We start from the raw sequence: 27920 nt of genomic DNA on the forward strand, positions 1-27920 counted from the left end.
ACGTATCATGTGACTTGTTAAGCACATACTTTATTCCTGAACTGGGCTTGCCATAGCAAAGGGCGTAAATACTTAGACTCAACACATTTAAACTTTTCATTTTTTTTAAATTCATTTGTGAAATTTTGAAAAACATATTTCCACTTTGACATTATGGGATATTGTGTGTAAGCCAGTGACCCCAAAAAAAAAAAAAATCTAAATTGTATACATTTTTAATTCAGGTTGTAAAAAGTGTGAATGCTTTCTGAAGACAGTTTACTGCTGTACAAGCACAGTACTCACAGTATATTACATGGAGACAATGTCTGTGCGTTTTTCTAATAGAGACAAACCAATTCCACATGGCTGGTATATGAAATATGTAAAACATCGTGAGGCAGGGTAAGTTTCATGTTGTCCTTAAAAAAAAAAAAGTTTATTTGTTAACTCTTCATACTCTCGTTTTCCCCTTGTGTGTAGAAATACTGTAAGGTTTAGGATGGCTAGTGGCTAGTGGCTAGTGACTAGTGGCACAGACCACATCTTGATGTCTTGCTGATCTTTTAGATCAGGGATAACAAACTCAATTTTTTAGAGGACCGTTTGTTTACAATTATTATTATTACTATTATTTTCAGACCAAAACAACCAGGTGAGGCTTCTTAACTAATCAATCACCTAACCTTAATATATCAATCGAGTACAAAGGTGAAAAGTGAAAATTCACACACACTCGGCCTTCCACGAATTAGATACTGTATTAGACAGTCGTTAGTCACCATGGAAACCCCAAGGTAAATCTGTATTTGTATGGATATGTATTGCCGTTAATTTTGGTCATTGTATCATTTTTGGCACTAATCTATCTCCATACTAATGCCCATAATTAATGCACAGCTTGACCACAGTCATAACAGATATATCCTGAAACAAATTTGTGGCTTTGGCACAAAATAATATATCTTTAATCCTTTATTATAATTTGAATAATAGTTACTATTTATTGCTTATACATTTGTTTTAACAAACAGAGACCTGTTGTTCTTTGGAGAATACGATGTAAACAAATATAAAACCTTAAAACCTTAAAAAAATGAATACTTATACTGGCAAATAAAGAATAATTATTTATACTGATAAGGCAACTGGAAACAAATTGAACAACACTGCTTGCTACCGAACCACACAAACTCCTTCAACCTTACCCAGTCACAAGCAGGAAGCAGTCAAAGTGGGTGGGGTTATATCCTTCCTGTTTGGCCCTGTCCGGGGGTGTCCTCGGATGGGGCCACAGTGTCTCCTGACCCCTCCTGTCTCAGCCTCCAGTATTTATGCTGCAGTAGTTTATGTGTCGGGGGGCTAGGGTCAGTTTGTTATATCTGGAGTACTTCTCCTGTCCTATTCGGTGTCCTGTGTGAATTTACGTGTGCTCTCTCTAATTCTCTCTTTCTCTCTCTCGGAGGACCTGAGCCCTAGGACCATGCCTCAGGACTACCTGACAGGATGACTCCTTGCTGTCCCCAGTCCACCTAGCCGTGCTGCTGCTCCAGTTTCAACTGTTCTGCCTTATTATTATTCGACCATGCTGGTCATTTATGAACATCTTGGCCATGTTCTGTACAGCACTTTGAGATATCAGCTGATGTACGAAGGGCTATATAAATACATTTGATTTGATTTGAACTGATAGCTGTTGTGACAGATGTGTAGGGGTCAATACTGTGGCTTCTCACATACTGATCAGAGTGGATATCATACCATTCCTCATACTGTCTACTGTATTGATTATATCTGTTCAAGTGGTCCTTAGTTTGGCTGTGTTCATATGGCTTTGTACAGTGTAGGTTTTGCTCCATTTTGAACAGCGCATGTTTAAAAATATATATTTTCACAAGGCTCTCATGCAGCCTCTGAAACCCCCCCCAAAAAAAAGGCACTTCTCTTTTCACCATTAGCAGTGACTTTGCTGATAGCTACTTTATTTAGGAGAAAATGTACTCGATATGATCTGAAGATTAATACACTAACTGTAAGTTGCTCTGGATAAGAGTGTCTAGTAAATGACTAAAATGTTAAAATGTTTGTAGCTAGATGCATTGGTTTTGGCATACTTGTCCGCTGTTGTCATTGTGACAGTGGAGCTTCTGGGCTCAACTCGTATGCGTCTGTGTTCTGGTCTACATTTTGTTCCAACGCATCTCTGTCCCAGTGATTGTTGTTTTCAAGTCTGTAAGTCTGTAGACCAGAATTCTCTCCTTCTCCATTGTCTCTGTCGACATGCGGTCTGTCTCTCTCATTCCCCACAGGGCTAGAGCACAGCTCCAACCCTAACCCTTCACCAGACCCTGACCCTGATAAAGTACAAGCCTCCTTCATATGGCCACCTTTAGTTTTGTCTGTCTCGTCCTCCTCTTCATGTGCTCTCCCTCCTATCCCCCCGTCCAGACTGGCATCACTGAGAAACATTGGGGTGTACTCCATGGAGAAGGGGGTGCCCCCGGAAACATGACCCAGATCGGTGGACCCTCCTGGGGTAAGAGGAGGCTCCTCGATCCCTTCCTGTTCCTGGTTCCTGCTACAGTAGGTGTATCGATGGTTCATGTGTTGGGAGTATGAGCCAGAGTGGGAGAACCTCTTGCCACACTTATCACACTCATAGGGCTTCTCTCCAGAGTGCAGGCGACTGTGCTCCATCAGATGGTGCTTATGCTTGAAGGCCTTCCTGCAGATCTGACACTCGTGGGGACGTTTACCTGTGTGGGGGGATTATATCAGAACAGAAACATGCTCAATCCATCTGTACTGTAGCTTTCAAAAGACAGATTATCCCTAAAAACTATGGTCATACTATCTGGTTGTCTCCCAATAACCTTACTAAAAAGGGCTCTATTCAATCCACATTGCAGAGGTTTAGCCTTACAGTGTGAGGCAATGTTCCCGTGGTTTTGCGGAGAACTGCATTCACGGTAAACGGTGCGTACGTCGGTCCGTTTAATCACCGTTACATTTCTATCGTGGAATGTGTAAATAGAGCTCTTAGTATAATTTATGCTTCATAATTTTTATAAATGTCACTGCGTCAGTTGGCCTAGCGTCGTCCGGGATAGGGAGGGTTTGGCCGGTAGGGATATCCTTGTCTCATCGCGCACCAGCGACTCCTGTGGCGTGTCCCGGGCGAAGTGCGCGCTAACCAGGTCGCCAGGTGCACGGTGTTTCCTCCGACACATTGGTGCGGCTGGCTTCCGGGTTGGATGCGCGCTGTGTTTCGGAGGCTTTCGACCTTAGTCTCTCCTGAGCCCGTATGGGAGTTGTAGCGATGAGATAAGATAGTAACGACTAACAATTGGATACCACAAAATTGGGGGGAAAAGGGGGTAAAAAAAATATATAATAAAAAAAAATAATAATAAAAATGTCACTGCGTATACCTGTGTGCTCATACTTGTGTCGGAGCAGAGAGCTGCTTTTCTGGAAGGTCTTGTCACAGATGTCGCAGGCGTACAGGCCGTCGTCTGTCTTCTTCAGTCTCTTCCTCCCTGGTCCCCCTTCTCCCTCTCCTCCCTCCTCCATCAGAGAGGGGTAGTCCAGACCCCCGCAATCCATCACCTCACCCTGGGAGGGGGGGAGGCATTCACAATACTAATGGTTAGGGGGTTCTGATCTGGGTCTGTTCAGGGGATGTCAGCGTTGGTTTCTCTTTAGTTACAGTTCATTCCTGTGAAATACATTTGAAAAATGTCTTTCTCTGCGATCGAATTGAAATAAACGCTATACATACACATACATATATATACATATGTGAAGAGGAAGAGGGAGAATATATATATATATGTGAAGAGGAAGAGGGAGAATATATATATACATATGTGAAGAGGAAGAGGGAGAATATATATATATATATGTGAAGAGGAAGAGGGAGAATATATATACATATGTGAAGAGGAAGAGGGAGAATATATATACATATGTGAAGAGGAAGAGGGAGAATATATATACATATGTGAAGAGGAAGAGGGAGAATATATATACATATGTGAAGAGGAAGAGGGAGAATATATATACATATGTGAAGAGGAAGAGGGAGAATATATATATATATGTGAAGAGGAAGAGGGAGAATATATATACATATGTGAAGAGGAAGAGGGAGAATATATATACATATGTGAAGAGGAAGAGGGAGAATATATATACATATGTGAAGAGGAAGAGGGAGAATATATATACATATGTGAAGAGGAAGAGGGAGAATATATATACATATGTGAAGAGGAAGAGGGAGAATATATATACATATGTGAAGAGGAAGAGGGAGAATATATATACATATGTGAAGAGGAAGAGGGAGAATATATATACATATGTGAAGAGGAAGAGGGAGAATATATATACATATGTGAAGAGGAAGAGGGAGAATATATATACATATGTGAAGAGGAAGAGGGAGAATATATATATATATGTGAAGAGGAAGAGGGAGAATATATATACATATGTGAAGAGGAAGAGGGAGAATATATATACATATGTGAAGAGGAAGAGGGAGAATATATATACATATGTGAAGAGGAAGAGGGAGAATATATATATATATATGTGAAGAGGAAGAATATATATATATATGTGAAGAGGGAGAATATATATATATATATGTGAAGAGGGAGAATATATATACACACACATATACACACACACACACACACACACACACACACACACACACACACACACACATATATATATATATAGTATACATATATAGTATACATATACATATATAGTATACATATACATATATAGTATACATATACATATATAGTATACATATACATACATATATACACATATATATATATAAACATATACACATATATACATATATACACATATACACATATATATATACATACATACAAACATACATACATATTTATAACATATAGGGGAACTGTTGTTCTTACCATGATGGCTTGTCTCTCCTGACGGATCCTCTTCAGCACGGCATCTGTGTCCGACTCCATCATGTAGACCATAGGGGAGAGAAATCGGGGACTGAGGGGCAGTGAGGGGACCACATCATGTCCTGAGCCAGCTAGCCCAGCAGGCATCATGGGGTTAAACAGAGGGTATGCACTGTAGACGGAGCCCTCAAACATCGGGACGCCACTGTAGACGCCTTGATGCTGATGAGATTTAGATTAGTTTAGATTAGATGTTTATTGTCCTAAAATAGTAAAATCCTACCATGGATCACACATTGCACATACATACACTGTATAGAAACACAGTAGAAAACAAACAGCACACAGCCAGACATAAATAATACCCCTCCTGTCCCACACCTGTTGCCAAGGTGGACAGAGACTCAGCCTCCGATGGAGCTGCTGGTTCTCTGCTGGTTCTCTGTAGGTCTTCTCTCTCTTTTCTCCCAGACGAGGGTGTCCATTACTGGGCATGCTGTCCTCCAGGACTTTCCCCTCCTGGGGCTTGGGGAGGGAGAGATCCAGGGGTTGGTCATTCTGGGAGCTACCGGACCCGGCGGTCCTTCCTTGGGGGATGGTTCGACTCCAATGAGGGGTGAGAGTGGTGGAGGAAAGGTCCAGGCAGAGGGGCGAGTCGATCTCTGAAGAGGGTAATGGTCCTATTGGTAGCAGTGAGGACATGTCTGTAGCAGGGCTAGTTGGTGCTGGTTGGCCGGGGCTGCCGCCACTCCTGCCACTCTCCTGGCTAGACCAATAGGATCTCATGGATAGTGAGTCTGGGCGGGGCTGTAGGGGGGAGTGCATGGCGACTAGCAGCTCCTGAGGGACAGAGTGCCAGCAGGGTCTCTGGAGAGGAGACTCATCTTTGGAGAAACCGTTAGTCATCGCTGAGGTTTTATTGTTGTTGTCTGGTGGGGGTGGCTGGAGAGGGGTTCTGGAGGAGAAGTAGAGGGGAGAGAGGTGGTCTTTGCTGCGAGGACCTTCAGGCACCTCCATGGCCTGCCGGTTCACCTTACAGAGGTAGCGCTCATGCTGCAGTAACACGGCAGGGCTGGGGAAGAGCTGGGAGCACCAGTGGCATGTCACCCCACCTCCACCCCTGTACCCTTCACCCGAGCCGGTTCGGTTGCGTTTCAGCGGTTTTGGATCATCCGCCTTCCTGTCTCGCCCTCCGTTGTGAATACCCAGTCTCCCCTCCTCCCTGGGTGAGCCTACATCTCCCTCCTCCCTGTCAAACATCTCCTGCAGCATCTGCTCAAACTTGCCCCCGGCGCTGGTATGGAGGTACGGCAGCAGGTTGGTGCCCTTGAACACGTTGTCCCGGAGGGAGAACTCCGCTGGGGGGTCCCACAGCCTGCCTAGATCCCGGCCCTGGAGGTCCCCCCTGCTCTGGTCGCCAGGGGGGTCCAGCTCCCTCCCTAAGCCCATTGGTGACTGACGCTTCTGGGTGTGAGGAAGGTAGGGAGAGCCCTTTCCACTGCTGTTCCTACTGCTTCCTGCTGAGGGTGATGCAGGAGAGGACTGGTAGGTCGCCTGGCTATGTCTGTTGTTATAGCTCTCCCCTCCACCTCTATGTCGTCGTCCTCCTCCTCCTCCTCCTCCTCCTCCTCCTGTCAAGCACTTCTTACTGCTGAGGTGTGAGCTGTAGGAGCCAGAGTGAGAGAAGCGCTTCTTGCAGTTGGAACATTCATACGGTTTCTCACCTAAAGGAGGAAGCACAGACACGGAACCTCAGTTGAAGATGCTTCGCGTCGTGCCTAAGAACAACCCTTAGTCGTGTATTAATTACCATGGGTTCTCATGTCTTATTGCTTTAACATAAAACCAATCAGATTAATATGGAATATTTCATGTAAGAAAAGGTGAAATTACCACTGTGGATGCGGAGGTGCTCTTTGAGGTGGTGTTTGTACTTGAAGGATTTCCCGCACTGAAAACACTTGAACTTCCTGCTCTCCGCACCATGGTCAATGTGCTGCACCAATCACAAACACGCATTCAGTCAAATCAGTTCTGGTCAACAGGAGATTGAGAGTCAACTCTGAGATTGCATATCATGCCTTTTCTACAGTCAAACTACAGTGCATTTGGAAAGTATTCAGACCCCTTGACTTTTTCCACATTTTGTTACGTTACAACCTTGTTCTAAAATTGATTAAATAAAACATGTTCCTCATCAATCTACACACAACACCCCACAATGACACCACAATACCCCATAATGACATCACAATACCCCACAATGACACCACAATACCCCATAATGACATCACAATACCTCATAATGACATCACAATACCCCATAATGACAAACAAAAACAGATTTTTTTTTGTGTGCAAATTTCTAAAGAAAAAAACAATACAGAAATACCTTGATTACATAAGTATTCAGACCCGTTGCTATGAGACGCAAAATTAAGCTCCAGTGCATGCTGTTTTCATTGATCATCCTTGAGATGTTTCTACAACTTGATTGGAGTCCACCTGTGGTAAATTCAATTGATTGGACATGATTTGGAAAGGCACACACCTGTCTATATAATGTCCCAGAATTGACAGTGCATGTCAGAGCAACAACCAAGCAATGAGCTCAAAGGAATTGTCCGTAGAGCTCCAAGACAGGATTGTGTCGATGCACAGATATGGGGAAGGGTACCAAAACATTTCTGCAGTATTGAAGGCCCCCAAGAACACAGTGGCCTCCATCATTCTTAAATGTTTGGAACCACCAAGACTCATCCTAGAGTCTGGAGGCAGGCCCCCTGGCCTCCCGGCCAAACTGAGCAATCGGGGGAAAGGGGCCTTGGTCAGGGAGGTGACCAAGAACCTGATGGTCACTCTGACAGAGCTCCGGGGTTCCTCTATGGAGATGGGAGAATCTTCCAGAAGGACAACCATCTCTGCAGCACTCCACCAATTAGGCCTTTATGGTAGAGTGGCCAGACGGAAGCAACTCTTCAGTAAAAGGCACATGACAGCCCGCTTGGAGTTTGCCAAAAGGCACCTAAAAGACTCAGACCATGAGAAACAAGATTCTCTGGTCTGATGAAACCGAGATTGAACACTTTGGCCTGAATGCCAAGCATCACGTCTGGAGGAAACCTGGCACCATCCCATATAGTGAAGCATGGTGGTGGCAGCATCATGCTGTGGAGATGTTTTTCAGCGGCAGGGACTGGGAGACTAGTCAGGATCGAGGGAAAGATGAACGGAGCCAACTACAGAGAGATCATTGATGAAAACCTGCTCCTGAGCGTTAAGGACCTCAGACTGAATGTCTTTGAGTAGCCCAGTCAGAGCCCGGACTTGAACCTGATCGAACATCTCTGTAGAGACCTGAAAATAGCTGTGCAGTGACGCTCCTCATCCAACCTGACAGAGCTTGTGAGGATCTGCAGAGAAGAAATGGGAGAAACTCCCCAAATACAGGTGTGCCAAACTTGTAGCCTCATACCCAAAGGTGCTTCAACAAAGTACTGAGTAAAGGGTCTGAATACTTATGTAAATGGGATATTCCATTTTTTAATAAAAATAAATAAATAATTTGCAAAGATTTTTTAAAACATGTTTTTGCTTTGTCATTATGGGTTATTGTGTGTAGATTGACGAGGGGAAAAAACAATTAATCATTTTTAGAACAAGGCTGTAACAAAATGTGGAAAAAGGGAAGGGGGGTCTGAATACTTTCTGAATGCTCTGACATAACACCCTTTTGGAGTCATTAGATTGCTGGTCATATCCGCCTTGAAAAACCTTCAGAAAGAGTAGCACTTTGTAGTAGGTGGACCCCAAAGGATTTTATATTTCTTCCAGTGTGTCCCCTTGCCATGTACCTGACTGTGCAGTCCCATGTGTCGTTCCATCTGAGCGCTATAGTGTCCCCCGTCCCGCTCGTGGCAAAACCTGATGTGCTCGCGTAGGGACCCTCCGCGGTGGAAGGTATGCTGGCAGAACGGGCAAGCCTGTAGATTTAAAGGGACGCCGTCTAGGACACACATAGCCAGATAGAGGACAATAAAATTCAATAAATTCATTCAGAAACAAAAAGTTTAAGAAACACAATGTCAAGGATTCAAACTGTAGTCAACAGCCATCGAGGAATCCATCTATCTGGCCGTTAATGACATAAGGATGTATTTCCTGTAATTCTGACAGTAGCTCCACGGATGTTGTAAATGTAACTACAAATATTCTGCTCAAATTAGCCTTGTGGGCTATATCAGAGATTTGTTGAAATGCAAGGTGTGTTTATAAGGATGCAATATCCATAACCTACCTGGTCTCTCAGATGAGCGCCGAGCCCCAACAGACCAGATGGGAGGGAGGTCATCATGGAGGCGCAGACTGCCAGTGTGGTACATGGCTGGGGCAGGGCTTCTGCCATTGGGGGGCAGGTAGTTGTGGTGCTGGTAGTGGTGTGAGGCAGGTTGGTGGGAGGATGCTTTTCTCAACTGAACCAGGAAGTCATAGTGGGCCAAGTCCTCCATGGCCCTGCTGTCTGACCTCTGACCTGCTGGGGAACAGAGAGGGTAAAGAAGTGTAACGGTGATGAACAGAAACAAAGAGGCAAAATTACCTTTTATTTTCTATGTAGTATGTACTTCATTAATAGTCCCTAATTCCATATATATAATTATACATTATCTAGAGAATAGGCTGTCTGATGTCTGATCTGGGGACAGGGACAGTTGGCATATCCCACATGACGTGTCTATTTTAAATTATCTTGTCATACTGTTAAAGTCATTGTTTAACACTTTAAAATACAGAGTTAAACTGTGTTTTAAAAAATGATATGAAGAACTGTGAAAGAGAGAACTTGAGTGGTGTAAGAGGGATGTAATGTAAAGAGAAGACGAGACAGGACAGTCAGAGTGATGTAAAGTAAAGAGAAGACGAGACAGGACAGGACAGTAAGAGTGATGTAAAGTAAAGAGAAGACAGGACAGTCAGAGGGATGTAAAGTAAAGAGAAGACGAGACAAGACAGGACAGTCAGAGGGATGTAAAGTAAAGAGAAGACAGGACAGTCAGAGGGATGTAAAGTAAAGTAAAGAGGAGACAAGACAGGACAGTCAGAGTGATGTAAAGTAAAGAGAAGACGAGACAGGACAGTCAGAGTGATGTAAAGCAAAGAGAAGACGAGACAGGACAGTGTAAAGAGAAGACGAGACAGGACAGTCAGAGTGATGTAAAGTAAAGAGAAGACAAGACAGGACAGTCAGAGTGATGTAAAGTAAAGAGAAGACAAGACAGGACAGTCAGAGTGATGTAAAGGAAAGAGAAGACGAGACAGGACAGTCAGAGTGATGTAAAGTAAAGAGAAGACAAGACAGGACAGTCAGAGTGATGTAAAGTAAAGAGTAGAAAGAGACAGGACAGTCAGAGTGATGTGAGTAAAGAGTAAAGATAAGACAAGACAGGACAGTCAGAGTGATGTAAAGTAAAGAGAAGACGAGACAGGACAGTCAGAGTGATGTAATGTAAAAAGTAAAGAGAAGACAGAGACAGGACAGTCAGAGGGATGTAAAGGAAAGAGAAGACGAGACAGGACAGTCAGAGTGATGTAAAGTAAAGAGAAGAGAAGACAAGACAGGACAGTCAGAGTGATGTAAAGTAAAGAGAAGACGAGACAGGACAGTCAGAGTGATGTAAAGTAAAGAGAAGACGAGACAGGACAGTCAGAGGGATGTAAAGTAAAGAGAAGACGAGACAGGACAGTCAGAGGGATGTAATGTAAAGTAAAGAGAAGACGAGACAGGACAGTCAGAGGGATGTAATGTAAAGTAAAGAGAAGACGAGACAGGACAGTCAGAGGATGTAAAGTAAAGAGAAGACGAGACAGGACAGTCAGAGGGATGTAAAGTAAAGAGAAGACGAGACAGGACAGTCAGAGTGATGTAAAGTAAAGAGAAGAGAAGACAAGACAGGACAGTCAGAGTAATGTAGAGTAAAGAGTAGACGAGACAGGACAGGACAGTCAGAGTGATGTAAAGTAAAGAGAAGACGAGACAGGACAGTCAGAGTGATGTAATGTAAAGTAAAGAGAAGACGAGACAGGACAGTCAGAGTGATGTAAAGTAAAGAGAAGAGAAGACAAGACAGGACAGTAAGAGTGATGTAATGTAAAGTACAGAGAAGACGAGACAGGGCAGTAAGAGGGATGTAATGTAAAGAGAAGACGAGACAAGACAGGACAGTCAGAGGGATGTAAAGTAAAGAGAAGACAAGACAGGACAGTCAGAGGGATGTAAAGTAAAGAGAAGACAAGACAGGACAGTCAGAGGGATGTAAAGTAAAGAGAAGAGAAGACAAGACAGGACAGTCAGAGTGATGTAATGTAAAGAGAAGACGAGACAGGACAGGACAGTAAGAGTGATGTAAAGTAAAGAGAAGACGAGACAGGACAGTCAGAGGGATGTAAAAAGAGAAAGAGACAGAGTCAGAGGGAGACAAGACAGGACAGTCAGAGGATGTAAAGTAAAGAGAAGAGAGACAAGGACAGTCAGAGTGATGTAAAGTAAAGAGAAGACGAGACAGGACAGTCAGAGTGATGTAAAGAAAAGAGAAGACGAGACAGGACAGTCAGAGTGATGTAAAGAGAAGACGAGACAGGACAGTCAGAGTGATGTAAAGGAAAGAGTAGACAAGACAGGACAGTCAGAGTGATGTAAAGTAAAGAGAAGACGAGACAGGACAGTCAGAGTGATGTAAAGTAAAGAGAAGACGAGACAGGACAGTCAGAGTGATGTAAAGTAAAGAGAAGACAAGACAGGACAGTCAGAGTGATGTAAAGTAAAGAGTAGACGAGACAGGACAGTCAGAGTGATGTAGAGTAAAGAGTAGACGAGACAGGACAGGACAGTCAGAGTGATGTAAAGTAAAGAGAAGACGAGACAGGACAGTCAGAGTGATGTAATGTAAAGTAAAGAGAAGACGAGACAGGACAGTCAGAGGGATGTAAAGGAAAGAGAAGACGAGACAGGACAGTCAGAGTGATGTAAAGTAAAGAGAAGAGAAGACAAGACAGGACAGTCAGAGTGATGTAGAGTAAAGAGTAGACGAGACAGGACAGTCAGAGTGATGTAAAGTAAAGAGAAGACGAGACAGGACAGTCAGAGGGATGTAATGTAAAGTAAAGAGAAGACGAGACAGGACAGTCAGAGGGATGTAATGTAAAGTAAAGAGAAGACGAGACAGGACAGTCAGAGGGATGTAATGTAAAGTAAAGAGAAGACGAGACAGGACAGTCAGAGGGATGTAAAGTAAAGAGAAGACGAGACAGGACAGTCAGAGGATGTAAAGTAAAGAGAAGACGAGACAGGACAGTCAGAGTGATGTAAAGTAAAGAGAAGAGAAGACAAGACAGGACAGTCAGAGTGATGTAGAGTAAAAGTAGACAGTCGAGACAGAAGACAGGACAGTCAGAGTGATGTAAAGTAAAGAGAAGACGAGACAGGACAGTCAGAGGGATGTAATGTAAAGTAAAGAGAAGACGAGACAGGACAGTCAGAGTGATGTAAAGTAAAGAGAAGAGAAGACAAGACAGGACAGTCAGAGTGATGTAATGTAAAGTAAAGAGAAGACGAGACAGGCAGTAAGAGGGATGTAATGTAAAGAGAAGAGAGAGACAAGACAGGACAGTCAGAGGGATGTAAAGTAAAGAGAAGACAAGACAGGACAGTCAGAGGGATGTAAAGTAAAGAGAAGACAAGACAGGACAGTCAGAGGATGTAAAGTAAAAGAGAAGACAAGACAGGACAGTCAGAGTGATGTAAAGTAAAGAGAAGACGAGACAGGACAGTCAGAGTGATGTAAAGTAAAGAAAGAGAAGACAAGACAGGACAGTCAGAGTGATGTAGAGTAAAGAGTAGACGAGACAGGACAGGACAGTCAGAGTGATGTAAAGTAAAGAGAAGACGAGACAGGACAGTCAGAGTGATGTAAAGTAAAGAGAAGACAAGACAGGACAGTCAGAGTGATGTAAAGGAAAGAGAAGACGAGACAGGACAGTCAGAGTGATGTAAAGGAAAGAGAAGACAAGACAGGACAGTCAGAGTGATGTAAAGTAAAGAGAAGACGAGACAGGACAGTCAGAGTGATGTAGAGTAAAGAGTAGACGAGACAGGACAGGACAGTCAGAGTGATGTAAAGTAAAAAGAGAAGACGAGACAGGACAGTCAGAGTGATGTAATGTAAAGTAAAGAGAAGACGAGACAGGACAGTCAGAGGGATGTAAAGTAAAAGAGAAGACGAGACAGGACAGTCAGAGTGATGTAAAGTAAAGAGAAGAGAAGACAAGACAGGACAGTCAGAGTGATGTAAGACGAGACAGGACAGTCAAGAAGACGAGACAGGACAGTCAGAGTGATGTAAAGTAAAGAGAAGACGAGACAGGACAGTCAGAGGATGTAATGTAAAGTAAAGAGAAGACGAGACAGGACAGTCAGAGGGATGTAATGTAAAGTAAAGAGAAGATGAGACAGGACAGTCAGAGGGATGTAAAAAAAAGAGAAGACGAGACAGGACAGTCAGAGGGATGTAAAGTAAAGAGAAGACGAGACAGGACAGTCAGAGTGATGTAAAGTAAAGAAGACGAGACAAAGAGTGAAGAGAAAGAGAAGACAAGACAGGACAGTCAGAGTGATGTAAAGTAAAGAGAAGACGAGACAGGACAGTCAGAGTGATGTAAAGTAAAGAGAAGACGAGAGACAGGACAGTCAGAGGATGTAAAGTAAAGAGAAGACGAGACAGGACAGTCAGAGTGATGTAAAGTAAAAAGAGAAGAGAAGATGTAAAGTAAAGACAGGACAGTCAGAGTGATGTAAAGTAAAAGAGAAGACGAGACAGGACAGTCAGAGTGATGTAAAGTAAAGAAGACAGGAGACAGGACAGTCAGAGACAGGATGTCAGAGGATGTAAAGTAAAGAGAAGATGAGACAGGACAGTCAGAGGGATGTAAAGTAAAGAGAAGACGAGACAGGACAGTCAGAGGATGTAAAGTAAAGAGAAGACGAGACAGGACAGTCAGAGTGATGTAAAGTAAAGAAAGAGAAGACAAGACAGGACAGTCAGAGTGATGTAAAGTAAAGAGAAGACGAGACAGGACAGTCAGAGTGATGTAAAGTAAAGAGAAGACGAGACAGGACAGTCAGAGGGATGTAATGTAAAGTAAAGAGAAGACGAGACAGGACAGTCAGAGGGATGTAAAGTAAAGAGAAGACGAGACAGGACAGTCAGAGGGATGTAAAGTAAAGAGAAGACGAGACAGGACAGTCAGAGTGATGTAAAGTAAAGAAAGAGAAGACAAGACAGGACAGTCAGAGTGATGTAAAGTAAAGAGAAGACGAGACAGGACAGGACAGTCAGAGTGATGTAAAGTAAAGAGAAGACGAGACAGGACAGTCAGAGTGATGTAAAGTAAAGAGAAGAGAAGACAAGACAGGACAGTAAGAGTGATGTAATGTAAAGTAAAGAGAAGACGAGACAGGACAGTCAGAGGGATGTAAAGTAAAGAGAAGACGAGACAAGACAGGACAGTCAGAGGGATGTAAAGTAAAGAGAAGACAAGACAGGACAGTCAGAGGATGTAAAGAAAGAGAAGACAAGACAGGACAGTCAGAGTGAAGAGTAAAGAAGAGAAGACAGACAGGACAGTCAGAGTGATGTAAAGTAAAGAGAAGACGAGACAGGACAGTCAGAGGGATGTAAATGTAAAGAGAAAGAGAAGACAGAGAAAGTAAAGAGACAGTCAGAGGATGTAAAGTAAAGAGAAGAGAAGACAAGACAGGACAGTCAGAGTGATGTAATGTAAAGTAAAGAGAAGACGAGACAGGACAGTCAGAGGGATGTAAAGTAAAGAGACAGAGGGATGTAAAAGTAAAAAGACAAGACAGGACAGTCAGAGGGATGTAAAGTAAAGAGAAGACGAGACAGGACAGTCAGAGGGATGTAAAGTAAAAAGAGAAGACAAGACAGGACAGTCAGAGGATGTAAAGTAAAGAAGAAGACAAGACAGGACAGTCAGAGTAAAGAGATGTAAGGACAGTCAGAGGATGTAAAAGAGAAGACAAGACAGTCAGACAGTCAGAGGGATGTAAAGCAAAGAAAGAGAAGACAAGACAGGACAGTAAGAGTGATGTAAAGGAAAGAGTAGACAAGACAGGACAGTCAGAGTGATGTAAAGAAAAGAGTAGACGAGACAGGACAGTCAGAGTGATGTAAAGGAAAGAGAAGACGAGACAGGACAGTAAGAGTGATGTAGAGTAAAGAGTAGACGAGACAGGACAGGACAGTCAGAGTGATGTAAAGTAAAGAGAAGACGAGACAGGACAGTCAGAGTGATGTAAAGTAAAGAGAAGACAAGACAGGACAGTCAGAGTGATGTAAAGGAAAGAGAAGACGAGACAGGACAGTCAGAGTGATGTAAAGAAAGAAAGACAAGACAGGACAGTCAGAGTGATGTAGAGTAAAGAGTAGACGAGACAGGACAGTAAGAGTGATGTAAAGGAAAGAGTAGACAAGACAGGACAGTAAGAGTGATGTAAAGTAAAGAGAAGACGAGACAGGACAGTCAGAGTGATGTAATGTAAAGACAAAGAGAAGACGAGACAGGACAGTCAGAGTGATGATGTAAAGTAAAGAGAAGACGAGACAGGACAGTCAGAGTGATGTAAAGTAAAGAGAAGAGAAGACAAGACAGGACAGTCAGAGTAATGTAAAGTAAAGAGTAGACGAGACAGGACAGTCAGAGTGATGTAAAGTAAAGAGAAGACGAGACAGGACAGTCAGAGGGATGTAATGTAAAGTAAAGAGAAGACGAGACAGGACAGTCAGAGGGATGTAATGTAAAGTAAAGAGAAGACGAGACAGGACAGTCAGAGGGATGTAAAAGTAAAGAGAAGACGAGACAGGACAGTCAGAGGATGGGATGTAAAGACAGGACAAAAGAAGAAGACAGGACAGTCAGAGGGATGTAAAGTAAAGAGAAGAGAAGACAAGACAGGACAGTCAGAGATGATGTAAAGTAAAGAGAAGACGAGACAGGACAGTCAGAGTGATGTAAAGTAAAGAGAAGACGAGACAGGACAGTCAGAGTGATGTAAAGTAAAGAGAAGACGAGACAGGACAGTCAGAGTGATGTAAAGTAAAGAGAAGACGAGACAGGACAGTCAGAGAGGATGTAAAGTAAAAGAGAAGACGAGACAGGACAGTCAGAGGATGTAAAGTAAAGAGAAGACAAGACAGGACAGTCAGAGTGATGTAAAGTAAAGAGAAGAGAAGACAGGACAGTCAGAGTGATGTAAAGTAAAGAAAGAGAAGACAAGACAGGACAGTCAGAGTGATGTAAAGGAAAGAGAAGACGAGACAGGACAGTCAGAGTGATGTAAAGTAAAGAGAAGACAAGACAGGACAGTCAGAGTGATGTAAAGAAGAGAAAAGAGAAGAGAGACAGGACAGTCAGAGTGATGTAGAGTAAAGACAGACAGAGACAGGACAGGACAGTCAGAGTGATGTAAAGTAAAGAGAAGACGAGACAGGACAGTCAGAGTGATGTAATGTAAAAGTAAAGAGAAGAGAGACAGGACAGTCAGAGGGATGTAAAGAAAGAGAAGACGAGACAGGACAGTCAGAGTGATGTAAAGTAAAGAAAGAGAAGACAAGACAGGACAGTCAGAGTGATGTAAAGTAAAGTAAAGAAGACGAGACAGGACAGTCAGAGGGATGTAATGTAAAGTAAAGAGAAGACGAGACAGGACAGTCAGAGGGATGTAATGTAAAAGTAAAGAGAAGACGAGACAGGACAGTCAGAGGGATGTAAAGTAAAAGTAAAAGAGAAGACGAGACAGGACAGTCAGAGGGATGTAAAGTAAAGAGAAGACGAGACAGGACAGTCAGAGTGATGTAAAGTAAAGAGAAGAGAAGACAAGACAGGACAGTCAGAGACAGTCAGAGATGAATGTAATGTAAAGTAAAGAGAAGACGAGACAGGACAGTCAGAGTGATGTAAAGTAAAGAAGAAGACGAGACAGGACAGTCAGAGTGATGTAATGTAAAGTAAAGAGAAGACAAGACAGGACAGTAAGAGTGATGTAATGTAAAGTACAGAGAAGACGAGACAGGGCAGTAAGAGGGATGTAATGTAAAGAGAAGACGAGACAAGACAGGACAGTCAGAGGGATGTAAAGTAAAGAGAAGACAAGACAGGACAGTCAGAGGGATGTAAAGTAAAGAGAAGACAAGACAGGACAGTCAGAGGGATGTAAAGTAAAGAGAAGACAAGACAGGACAGTCAGAGTGATGTAAAGTAAAGAGAAGACAAGACAGGACAGTCAGAGTGATGTAAAGGAAAGAGAAGACGAGACAGGACAGTCAGAGTGATGTAAAGTAAATAGAAGACGAGACAGGACAGTCAGAGTGATGTAAAGTAAAGAGAAGACGAGACAGGACAGTCAGAGTGATGTAAAGTAAAGAGAAGACAAGACAGGACAGTCAGAGATGATGTAAAGGAAAGAGAAGACGAGACAGGACAGTCAGAGTGATGTAAAGGAAAGAGAAGACAAGACAGGACAGTCAGAGTGATGTAAAGTAAAGAGAAGACGAGACAGGACAGTCAGAGTGATGTGTAAAAAGTAAAGAGTAGATGTAAGTAAAAAAGACAGGACAGGACAGTCAGAGTGATGTAAAGTAAAGAGAAGACGAGACAGGACAGTCAGAGTGATGTAATGTAAAGTAAAGAGAAGACGAGACAGGACAGTCAGAGGGATGTAAAGGAAAGAGAAGACGAGACAGGACAGTCAGAGTGATGTAAAGTAAAGAGAAGAGAAGACAAGACAGGACAGTCAGAGGGATGTAATGTAAAGTAAAGAGTAGACGAGACAGGACAGTCAGAGTGATGTAAAGTAAAGAGAAGACGAGACAGGACAGTCAGAGGGATGTAATGTAAAGTAAAGAGAAGACGAGACAGGACAGTCAGAGGGATGTAATGTAAAGTAAAGAGAAGACGAGACAGGACAGTCAGAGGGATGTAAAGTAAAGAGAAGACGAGACAGGACAGTCAGAGTGATGTAAAGTAAAGAGAAGACGAGACAGGACAGTCAGAGTGATGTAAAGTAAAGAGAAGAGAAGACAAGACAGGACAGTCAGAGTGATGTAAAGTAAAGAGAAGAGAAGACAAGACAGGACAGTCAGAGTGATGTAATGTAAAGTAAAGAGAAGACGAGACAGGACAGTCAGAGTGATGTAAAGTAAAGAGAAGAGAAGACAAGACAGGACAGTCAGAGTGATGTAATGTAAAGTAAAGAGTAGACGAGACAGGACAGTCAGAGGGATGTAAAGTAAAGTAAAGAGAAGACAAGACAGGACAGTCAGAGGGATGTAAAGTAAAGAGAAGACAAGACAGGACAGTCAGAGGGATGTAAAGTAAAGAGAAGACAAGACAGGACAGTCAGAGGGATGTAAAGTAAAAGAGAAGACAAGACAGGACAGTCAGAGGATGTAAAGGAAAAGAAGACGAGACAGGACAGTCAGAGATGATGTAAAGGAAAGAGAAGACAAGACAGGACAGTCAGAGGGAGTGATGTAAAGTAAAGAGAAGACAGAGACAGGACAGTCAGAGAGGATGTAAAGTAAAAAGAGAAGACGAGACAGACAGGACAGTCAGAGTGATGTAAAGTAAAAGAGAAGATGAGACAGGACAGTCAGAGTGATGTAAAGTAAAGAGAAGACGAGACAGGACAGTCAGAGGGATGTAAAGTAAAGAGAAGACGAGACAGGACAGTCAGAGGGATGTAATGTAAAGTAAAGAGAAGACGAGACAGGACAGTCAGAGGGATGTAATGTAAAGTAAAGAGAAGACGAGACAGGACAGTCAGAGGGATGTAAAGTAAAGAGAAGACGAGACAGGACAGTCAGAGTGATGTAAAGTAAAGAGAAGAGAAGACAAGACAGGACAGTAAGAGTGATGTAATGTAAAGTACAGAGAAGACGAGACAGGGCAGTAAGAGGGATGTAATGTAAAGAGAAGACGAGACAAGACAGGACAGTCAGAGGGATGTAAAGTAAAGAGAAGACAAGACAGGACAGTCAGAGGGATGTAAAGTAAAAGAGAAGACAAGACAGGACAGACAGACAGTCATGTAATGTAAAAGAGAAGACAAGACAGGACAGTCAGAGTGATGTAAAGTAAAGAGAAGACGAGACAGGACAGTCAGAGTGATGTAAAGTAAAGAGAAGACGAGACAGGACAGTCAGAGTGATGTAAAGTAAAGAGAAGACGAGACAGGACAGTCAGAGGGATGTAAAGTAAAGAGAAGACGAGACAGGACAGTCAGAGTGATGTAAAGTAAAGAGAAGACGAGACAGGACAGTCAGAGTGATGTAAAGTAAAGAGAAGACGAGACAGGACAGTCAGAGGGATGTAAAGTAAAGAGAAGACGAGACAGGACAGTCAGAGTGATGTAAAGTAAAGAGAAGACGAGACAGGACAGTCAGAGGGATGTAATGTAAAGTAAAGAGAAGACAGAGGGATGAGACAGGACAGTCAGAGGGATGTAAAGACAAAGAGAAGACGAGACAGGACAGTCAGAGGGATGTAAAGTAAAGAGAAGACGAGACAGGACAGTCAGAGGGATGTAAAGTAAAGAGAAGACGAGACAGGACAGTCAGAGTGATGTAAAGTAAAGAGAAGAGAAGACAAGACAGGACAGTCAGAGTGATGTAATGTAAAGTAAAGAGTAGACGAGACAGGACAGTCAGAGTGATGTAGAGTAAAGAGTAGACGAGACAGGACAGGACAGTCAGAGTGATGTAATGTAAAGAGAAGAAGACGAGACAGGACAGTCAGAGTGATGTAAAGTAAAGAGAAGACAGACAGACAGTCAGATGTAATGTAAAGTAAAGAGAAGACGAGACAGAGACAGGACAGTAAGAGTGATGTAGAGTAAAAAGTAGACGAGACAGGACAGGACAGTCAGAGTGATGTAAAGTAAAGAGAAGACGAGACAGGACAGTCAGAGGGATGTAATGTAAAGTAAAGAGAAGACGAGACAGGACAGTCAGAGGGATGTAATGTAAAGTAAAGAGAAGACGAGACAGGACAGTCAGAGGGATGTAAAGTAAAGAGAAGACGAGACAGGACAGTCAGAGTGATGTAAAGTAAAGAGAAGAGAAGACAAGACAGGACAGTAAGAGTGATGTAATGTAAAGTAAAGAGAAGACGAGACAGGACAATCAGAGGGATGTAAAGTAAAGTAAAGAGAAGACGAGACAGGACAGTCAGAGGATGTAAAGTAAAAAGAGAAGACAAGACAGGACAGTCAGAGGATGTAAAGAAAGAGAAGACGAGACAGGACAGTCAGAGTGATGTAAAGTAAAAGAGTAGACAAGACAGGACAGTCAGAGTGATGTAATGTAAAGTAAAGAGAAGACGAGACAGGACAGTCAGAGTGATGTAGAGTAAAAAAGAAGACAGACAGACAGGACAGTCAGAGTGATGTAAAGTAAAGAGAAGACGAGACAGGACAGTCAGAGGGATGTAATGTAAAGTAAAGAGAAGACGAGACAGGACAGTAAGAGTAATGTAAAGTAAAGAGAAGAAGAGACAGGCAGTAAGAGGGATGTAATGTAAAGAGAAGAAAAGACAGGACAGTCAGAGGGATGTAAAGTAAAGAAAGAGAAGACGAGACAGGACAGCTAGAGTAATGTAAAGTAAAGAGAAGACAAGACAGGACAGTCAGAGTAATGTAAAGTACAGAGAAGACGAGACAGGGCAGTAAGAGGGATGTAAAGTAAAGAGAAGACAAGACAGGACAGTCAGAGGGATGTAAAGTAAAGAGAAGACGAGACAGGACAGTCAGAGTGATGTAAAGTAAAGAGAAGACGAGACAGGACAGTCAGAGGGATGTAAAGTAAAGAGAAGACGAGACAGGACAGTCAGAGGGATGTAAAGTAAAGAGAAGACGAGACAGGACAGTCAGAGGGATGTAAAGTAAAGAGAAGACGAGACAGGACAGTCAGAGTGATGTAAAGTAAAGAGAAGACAAGACAGGACAGTCAGAGTGATGTAAAGTAAAGAGAAGACGAGACAGGACAGTCAGAGTGATGTAAAGTAAAGAGAAGACGAGACAGGACAGTCAGAGTAATGTAAAGTAAAGAGAAGACGAGACAGGACAGGACAGTAAGAGTGATGTAATGTAAAGAGAAGACAAGACAGGACAGTCAGAGTGATGTAATGTAAAGAGAAGAGAAGACAAGACAGGACAGTCAGAGTGATGTAATGTAAAGAGAAGACAAGACAGGACAGTCAGAGTGATGTAATGTAAAGTAAAGAGAAGACGAGACAGGACAATCAGAGGGATGTAAAGTAAAGTAAAGAGAAGACGAGACAGGACAGCTAGAGTAATGTAAAGTAAAGAGAAGACAAGACAGGACAGTCAGAGTGATGTAAAGTAAAGAGAAGACGAGACAGGACAGTAAGAGTGATGTAAAGGAAAGAGAAGACAAGACAGGACAGTCAGAGTGATGTAAAGGAAAGAGAAGACGAGACAGGACAGTCAGAGTGATGTAAAGTAAAGAGAAGACGAGACAGGACAGTCAGAGTGATGTAAAGTAAAGAGTAGACGAGACAGGACAGGACAGTCAGAGTGATGTAAAGTAAAAAGAGAAGACACAGAGTGATGTAATGTAAAGTAAAGACAGGACAGTCAGAGTGATGTAATGTAAAGTAAAGAGAAGACGAGACAGGACAGTCAGAGGGATGTAAAGGAAAGAGAAGACGAGACAGGACAGTCAGAGTGATGTAAAGTAAAGAGAAGAGAAGACAAGACAGGACAGTAAGAGTGATGTAATGTAAAGTACAGAGAAGACGAGACAGGGCAGTAAGAGGGATGTAATGTAAAGAGAAGACAAGACAGGACAGTCAGAGGGATGTAAAGTAAAGAGAAGACAAGACTGGACACTCAGAGGGATGTAATGTAAAGAGAAGACGAGACAGGACAGTCAGTGATGTAAAGTAAAGAGAAGACGAGACATGACAATCAGAGGGATGTAATGTAAAGTAAAGAGAAGACGAGACATGACAATCAGAGGGATGTAATGTAAAGTAAAGAGAAGACGAGACATGACAATCAGAGGGATGTAATGTAAAGTAAAGAGAAGACGAGACAGGACAGTCGGAGTGATGTAATGTAAAGAGAAGACGAGACAGGACAGTCAGAGTAATGTAATGTAAAGAGAAGACGAGACAGGACAGTCAAGAGTGCTCTGCTCCGTGCTGAGCTTCCATAGCAGTCACAGACTTTGAGGAATATTTTTCAAATCTTTGCAGATGTTGGCATTTTTTTGATCTGTTGTTCATGTGGCAAGGGAAGAGCCTCTGGTTGAGTGCTGTAAAAACTGGGTTTTGCCTTCATCATGCTTTGCCAAATCACATGAGGTGAGAGAGGAGTGAGGGAGAAAGGAGAAGGAGTGAGTGAGTGAGTGAGTGAGTGAGTGAGTGAGTGAGTGAGTGAGTGAGTGAGTGAGTGAGAAAGACCAACTATATATATATATATATAATAATAATAATAATAATAATAATAATAATAATGATTTTTCCAGAGAAGATCCAGATCTCAGAAGATTAGACAAGATGTCTCAATTGGTACAAAATACGTAGAGTACTGCACACACTACAATTATATTTATATATATATATATATACACACACACAATTACTGAGGTTTAAAAGTAAGCTCATCTGGACACCTAAATGAGGCAGTGAAGGAACAGAGAGAAAGCACGCAGGACATTCTACACCATTAAACAAAGCTTTTTCTAATTGAAATACCTATTAAAATTGGGTTTCAGCCAATGGGACAAACACCCCATTGAAGCCATCCACACAGAGTTCTCCTACATGTCCAAGGGGAAACTACAAACAATGCATGCAGGGCAGAATTAAGCCAATATCCATTGATAATAAAAACTTTAAAAAGAGCAATTCAGTTTTGGAAACATCTCAAATACAGTGACCCCCTCTCACATCATTACCAAGCCCTGCAATGCCAAGAGCTGAGCAAAGAAAAGAGTCCCCTCATCCAGCTGGTCCTGGGTCTGAGTTCACAAACCTGTTCTATTAACATACTGAAGCCTCAGGACCAGAACATCCAATCAATCAGAATAAACCAAATTACAACACAATCAAATCAAAACTACATTGATTATTGGGAAACACAAACACAAACACAAAGCACAATGCAGTGCTATCTGGCCCTAAATCGACAGTTCACCGTGGCTAAATATTTGACCATGGTTACTGATCAAAACCTTAGAAAAACCTTGACAAAGTACAGGCTCAGTGAGCACAGCCTTGACATTGAGAAGGGTAGACACAGGAAAACCTGGCTCCCTGTAGAGGAAAGGCTGTGCAACCACTGCACCACAGCAGAACCTGAGACAGAGCTGCATTTCCTGACAAAATGTGAAACATTGAACAAAAAATAAGAGAGTGCCGTTTCCCCAAATTTGAAACCCTTTATCTTCTTTTGAATAGATGAATGAGGATAGGCTACCCATCCTGTTGGGGGAGGATGCAGAGAGCTGTGGGTTAGTGCATCCATGTAAATGTAGTGTGCTGCTATCTCACCTTTATTTAACTAAGCCAAGTCAGTTTGGAACAAATTCTTATTTACAATGACAACCTACTCTGGCCAAAACCTAACTCGGACGACGCTGGGCCAATTGTGTGCCGCCCTATGGGACTCCCAATCACGGCCAGTTGTGATGCAGCCTGGACTCAAACCAGGGTCTGTCGTGACGGCTCGAGCACTGAGATGTCTTAGACCGCTGCGCCACTCGGGAGCCTCTACGTTGCTACCTGCCATAAGATGAGGGACAGTGTCTGACAGACCAACCTGCATGCCATTGTTAATGTCCTTTGTATGGTTATTTTGACCCTTGGTTATTGTTCTTACTGATTGTCCCATTGACGAGAGAGCGACAGAGACAGAGACAGAGAGTCCAAAGTGATTGTTAGGGAAGGAAAGAGTAATTCTTTGATTCCAGCTCTAAATAAAACGTTGTGTGTTCCCGTGGGCGAGCGTGTGTGTCTTCGAGCTAAAAGAAAGGTACTGATTTCAGTATCGTAACGTCACCTCTTTGCTGCATGGAAATATTGTGACATTGTGGTGGAATGGCTCTTCTGTGTCAGGCTGCAACCTACATACGTTTTGAAAGATGCCAATGAAGATGAAAAAGCCCACAGGCTGGTTTGAAAGAGGGGTTTCATAAGACAGCTTCTCAGAGGAGTGCTGATCCGGGATCAGATCACTTGTGTCCATGTAAGATTCTTTATGATGAATGTAAAAAAAAAAAAACTAATCCTACACTTGAGACTCTTTAAGATGACAAATTAAATCACATTTTATTTGTCACATGCTTGGTAAAGAACAGGTTTACAAACTAACAGTGAAATGCTTACTTCCCAACAATTCAGAGAGATAAAATAGATAAATAGTAGAAAAATGTTAAACTGTGTGTTTATTCCTAACAGGAATAAACACACAGTGAGTAATGAGAACGGGCCTAGTTGTACAACCTGGGTGTGAACTAGGCCTCTTTGGCGATACACTTACTGTAGGTCATGAGAGATTCCTGCTTCCTGTCCATAGTTATCCCACTCTTAGGTACCTCCTCTTCCCTCACTGCCCAGTGGCCCTCCCTGGGGATGGGGCTTTGGGGCTGGGTTGACTGGCCCCTGGGGCTGGGGGTACCTCCTGGATCGGTCCCTTCCCCGTCTCCCTCACCCTCGCTGGGGGTCAGACTGGTCTTGTCCAGGCTGCCCTGGTAGTCCTGGGGTTCCGGGCTCCACAGACCCACCTCATCACCATCCTCCCCCTCCGAGCCCAGAGAACTGACCCATTCGATGTCCACTGTGGAGAGAGAGCAAGAGAGAGCCAGAGGCACCGAAAGAGAGAAAGAAAGCGAGAGAGAGGAAGGGAGAGAGAAAGAGAAAGAAAGAGAGAGAAAGAAAGAAAGAGAGCGAGAGAGAGAGAGAGGGAGAGAGAGCATGCAAGAGGGGGTGGGAGAGAGAGAGGAAGGGAGAGAGAGCATGCAAGAGGGGGTGGGAGAGAGAGGGAGAGAGAGAGGAAGGGAGACAGAGTGAAAAAGCGAGAGAGACTGTCACACTGTTCATAGACCCCTCTTATTTCTGACAGTATGTTACATCATTTGTGTGGTTTTTACATATCTGACACAGTGGAAGATCATTTAACAAATTCAAAATTGACAGAGAATGTATAGCTGGGGAGTGTATGAAACGGCAGAGTCCAACATCAAACTGTGAGACTGGTATTTTATCCAGCGCCACTCAAATCAGAGACGGACTGTAAAAAGCAAAACATTTTTCCATCACAGAGACAATAAATGATGATCACAACCACATGCACGCACACACACAAGGGAGGGACTGTAAAAGACACTCTTTTTACCATCACATAGACAACAATTTAGGATTTTAGATGTATTTCCCAAGATCCTCTGGTGCCCCCCCCCCCTCGCTCTGATTGGCTAATTATCTAATCATTACCATATAGAACCACACATTCTATTTGATGTGTTTATCACTGCATAGAACCAATAATCTTGATGGGGTTTATACAATATACATATAACCATTAATCTTGATGGGGTTTATACAATATACATTATTACATAGAACCATTAATCTTGATGGGGTTTATACAATATACATTATTACATATACTAATTAATATTGATGGGGTTTATACAATATACATTATTACATATACTAATTAACCTTGATGGGGTTTATACAATATACATTATTACATATACTAATTAATATTGATGGGGTTTATACAATATACATTATTACATATACTAATTAATATTGATGTGGTTTATACAATATATATTATTACATATACTAATTAATATTGATGGGGTTTATACAATATACATTATTACATAGAACCCCTCACTAAAGATGGCGCTCTGCTATGTGTGGCTTTGATAGTAGTTTCCCAAAAGATATTTGCAGCATTGGCACTGGAATATCTTAACCTGATATATAATATTTGTCTTCTTGACTTTCTTTTGTAATAAAACTATTCATGAAACATCAAATGGAGTCAAACACTAACACAACAAACACACCGTCAACGTAAACACCAAAAGTCGATGCCATATTAAATGTATTTATTTAAATGTCTGTGTACAGACTGAATGAGATGGGAAAACATTTAAATAAATACATCCCGATTGTCCCCAGTTCGTATGTGTAACCTTAACCCAACAACAAATTAAAACTGTTACATGTGAATTCTCATGCCTTGCGTTGGTAGCGGATGTCAATAACCAAGGAGTTTACTGGTATGTTTAACTCTTTAAATCTAGCGTTATGACTGGGTTCTTTTTTTTTTTTTTCCCCCACTTCTGTTCTATTTAACTATTTAAATATCTAGGTTTGACTTGAAAAGCAAAGTCAAATTGAAAGGACCCCTCAGGTTTTTCTGTCTTACGTGATTGTGTTGACACAGAGAGTGAGCAGATGAGTTCATGTTTGGGGAGCCCACTGCCATATACAAAAAGAGTCATCTTTATGGCCCCGGCACACTTCATCGTCCCCACTGACTGAATATACAGAAGAGCTGAGGTGACTAAACTGAGGTGTGACCTTTGCCATTCTGACTGCGATGCTCTGACTGTTGTGGAGAGGTGGGCCAGTGGGCTCGGAGAGGGGGGTAGCTCACTGTTCTGCCCCTGAACAGGCAGTTAACCCACTGTTCCTAGGCCGTCATTGTAAATAAGAATGTTCTTAACTGACTTGCCTAGTTAAATAAAAAGGTAAAAAAAATACAATTTTTAATTAAAAAAAAAATGATGCATTGTAATATTCATCACATCTGCTCTCCTCTGTTTCTCTCACAGTATGCATGCTTCAGCTGACCTGCACTGTTCACAATGCCCCCCCCCCACCTCCGCTAACTTCACTAGTCATAAACGATCTACTCTTCACCGTCTTATTGCCAGGTAGAGGAAACAAAGAGGGATGTTCCAGCTCTGCTGTGTTCTATGAAGACTTTGAAGATCCTAGATGAGGTGATGCCTGGCAGAGACGATAGGCATCTCACTGAAGCTAATGTCATTACTGTCATGGTACGACTGATACAACACGGATATTAATATGGTGAGTGTTCTTGTTGTGACAGTCATCAAAACAGTCCCCTGAGGGCTGACTGATCAGCCTTAACAATGATGCAGCACCGAGAGCGTCATAAACGGTTGCAATATGACTCAGGCATCCCATCCCACGTTACATGCAAAATGGCTCTCCTGTCCCCTCATTCTCTCCTCTCCTGTCCCCTCATTCTCTCCTCTCCTGTCTTCTCGTGTCCCCTCAGCCTCTTCTCGCCTGTCTTCTCGTGTCCTCTCAGCCTCTCCTGTCTTCTCGTGTCCCCTCAGCCTCTTCTCGCCTGTCTTCTCGTGTCCTCTCAGCCTCTCCTGTCTTCTCGTGTCCCCTCAGCCTCTTCTCGCCTGTCTTCTCGTGTCCTCTCAGCCTCTCCTGTCTTCTCGTGTCCTCTCAGCCTCTTCTGTCTTCTCGTGTCCTCTCAGCCTCTCCTGTCTTCTCGTGTCCTCTCAGCCTCTCCTGTCTTCTCGTGTCCTCTCAGCCTCTCCTGTCTTCTCGTGTCCCCTCAGCCTCTTCTCGCCTGTCTTCTCGTGTCCTCTCCTCTCTCCTCTCCTCTCCACTGTTCAACCTCTTGGATTTATATGTTCTGACTCAATACAAAAGAGTCTGAAGAATGCACTCGCTATTCAAATAAATAAATCAAGTTTTCAGATAATGAAAGCCGTCCCTGGGCCGGGTACTGCACATGAGGCGCACTGTCACTCACTGTCATGGGAGAGAAAATTAGATTCAATTTGTGAGGTAATGCGGACCAGACCATGGCTCTCT

General features: G+C 42.8%; 1 protein-coding gene across 2 annotated transcripts in view; it reads right to left on the reverse strand.

Annotated features, from left to right (window-relative positions):
* Positions 1 to 1905: 1905 nt before the first annotated feature.
* The window catches only part of LOC112240036 (zinc finger E-box-binding homeobox 2), a 67900-nt gene continuing 41885 nt past the window's right edge, over positions 1906 to 27920 (reverse strand). The window contains exons 2-9 of one of the 2 annotated variants that reach the window (XM_042330092.1): positions 24577 to 24873; positions 9241 to 9474; positions 8798 to 8949; positions 6837 to 6939; positions 5325 to 6667; positions 4944 to 5165; positions 3411 to 3594; positions 1906 to 2735 (exon numbers count right to left, since the gene is read on the reverse strand). In XM_042330092.1, the coding sequence (XP_042186026.1) occupies positions 2107 to 2735; positions 3411 to 3594; positions 4944 to 5165; positions 5325 to 6667; positions 6837 to 6939; positions 8798 to 8949; positions 9241 to 9474; positions 24577 to 24873 (3164 nt within the window). In that variant the 3' untranslated portion in view covers positions 1906 to 2106. Of the gene's footprint in view, positions 2736 to 3410; positions 3595 to 4943; positions 5166 to 5324; positions 6668 to 6836; positions 6940 to 8797; positions 8950 to 9240; positions 9478 to 24576; positions 24874 to 27920 lie in introns of both variants that reach the window. The other variant, XM_042330085.1, reaches the window with a different exon arrangement.

Source organism: Oncorhynchus tshawytscha, linkage group LG02 (genome assembly GCF_018296145.1).
Source record: "Oncorhynchus tshawytscha isolate Ot180627B linkage group LG02, Otsh_v2.0, whole genome shotgun sequence".
In the NCBI taxonomy this organism is placed as follows: Eukaryota; Metazoa; Chordata; class Actinopteri; order Salmoniformes; family Salmonidae; genus Oncorhynchus; species Oncorhynchus tshawytscha.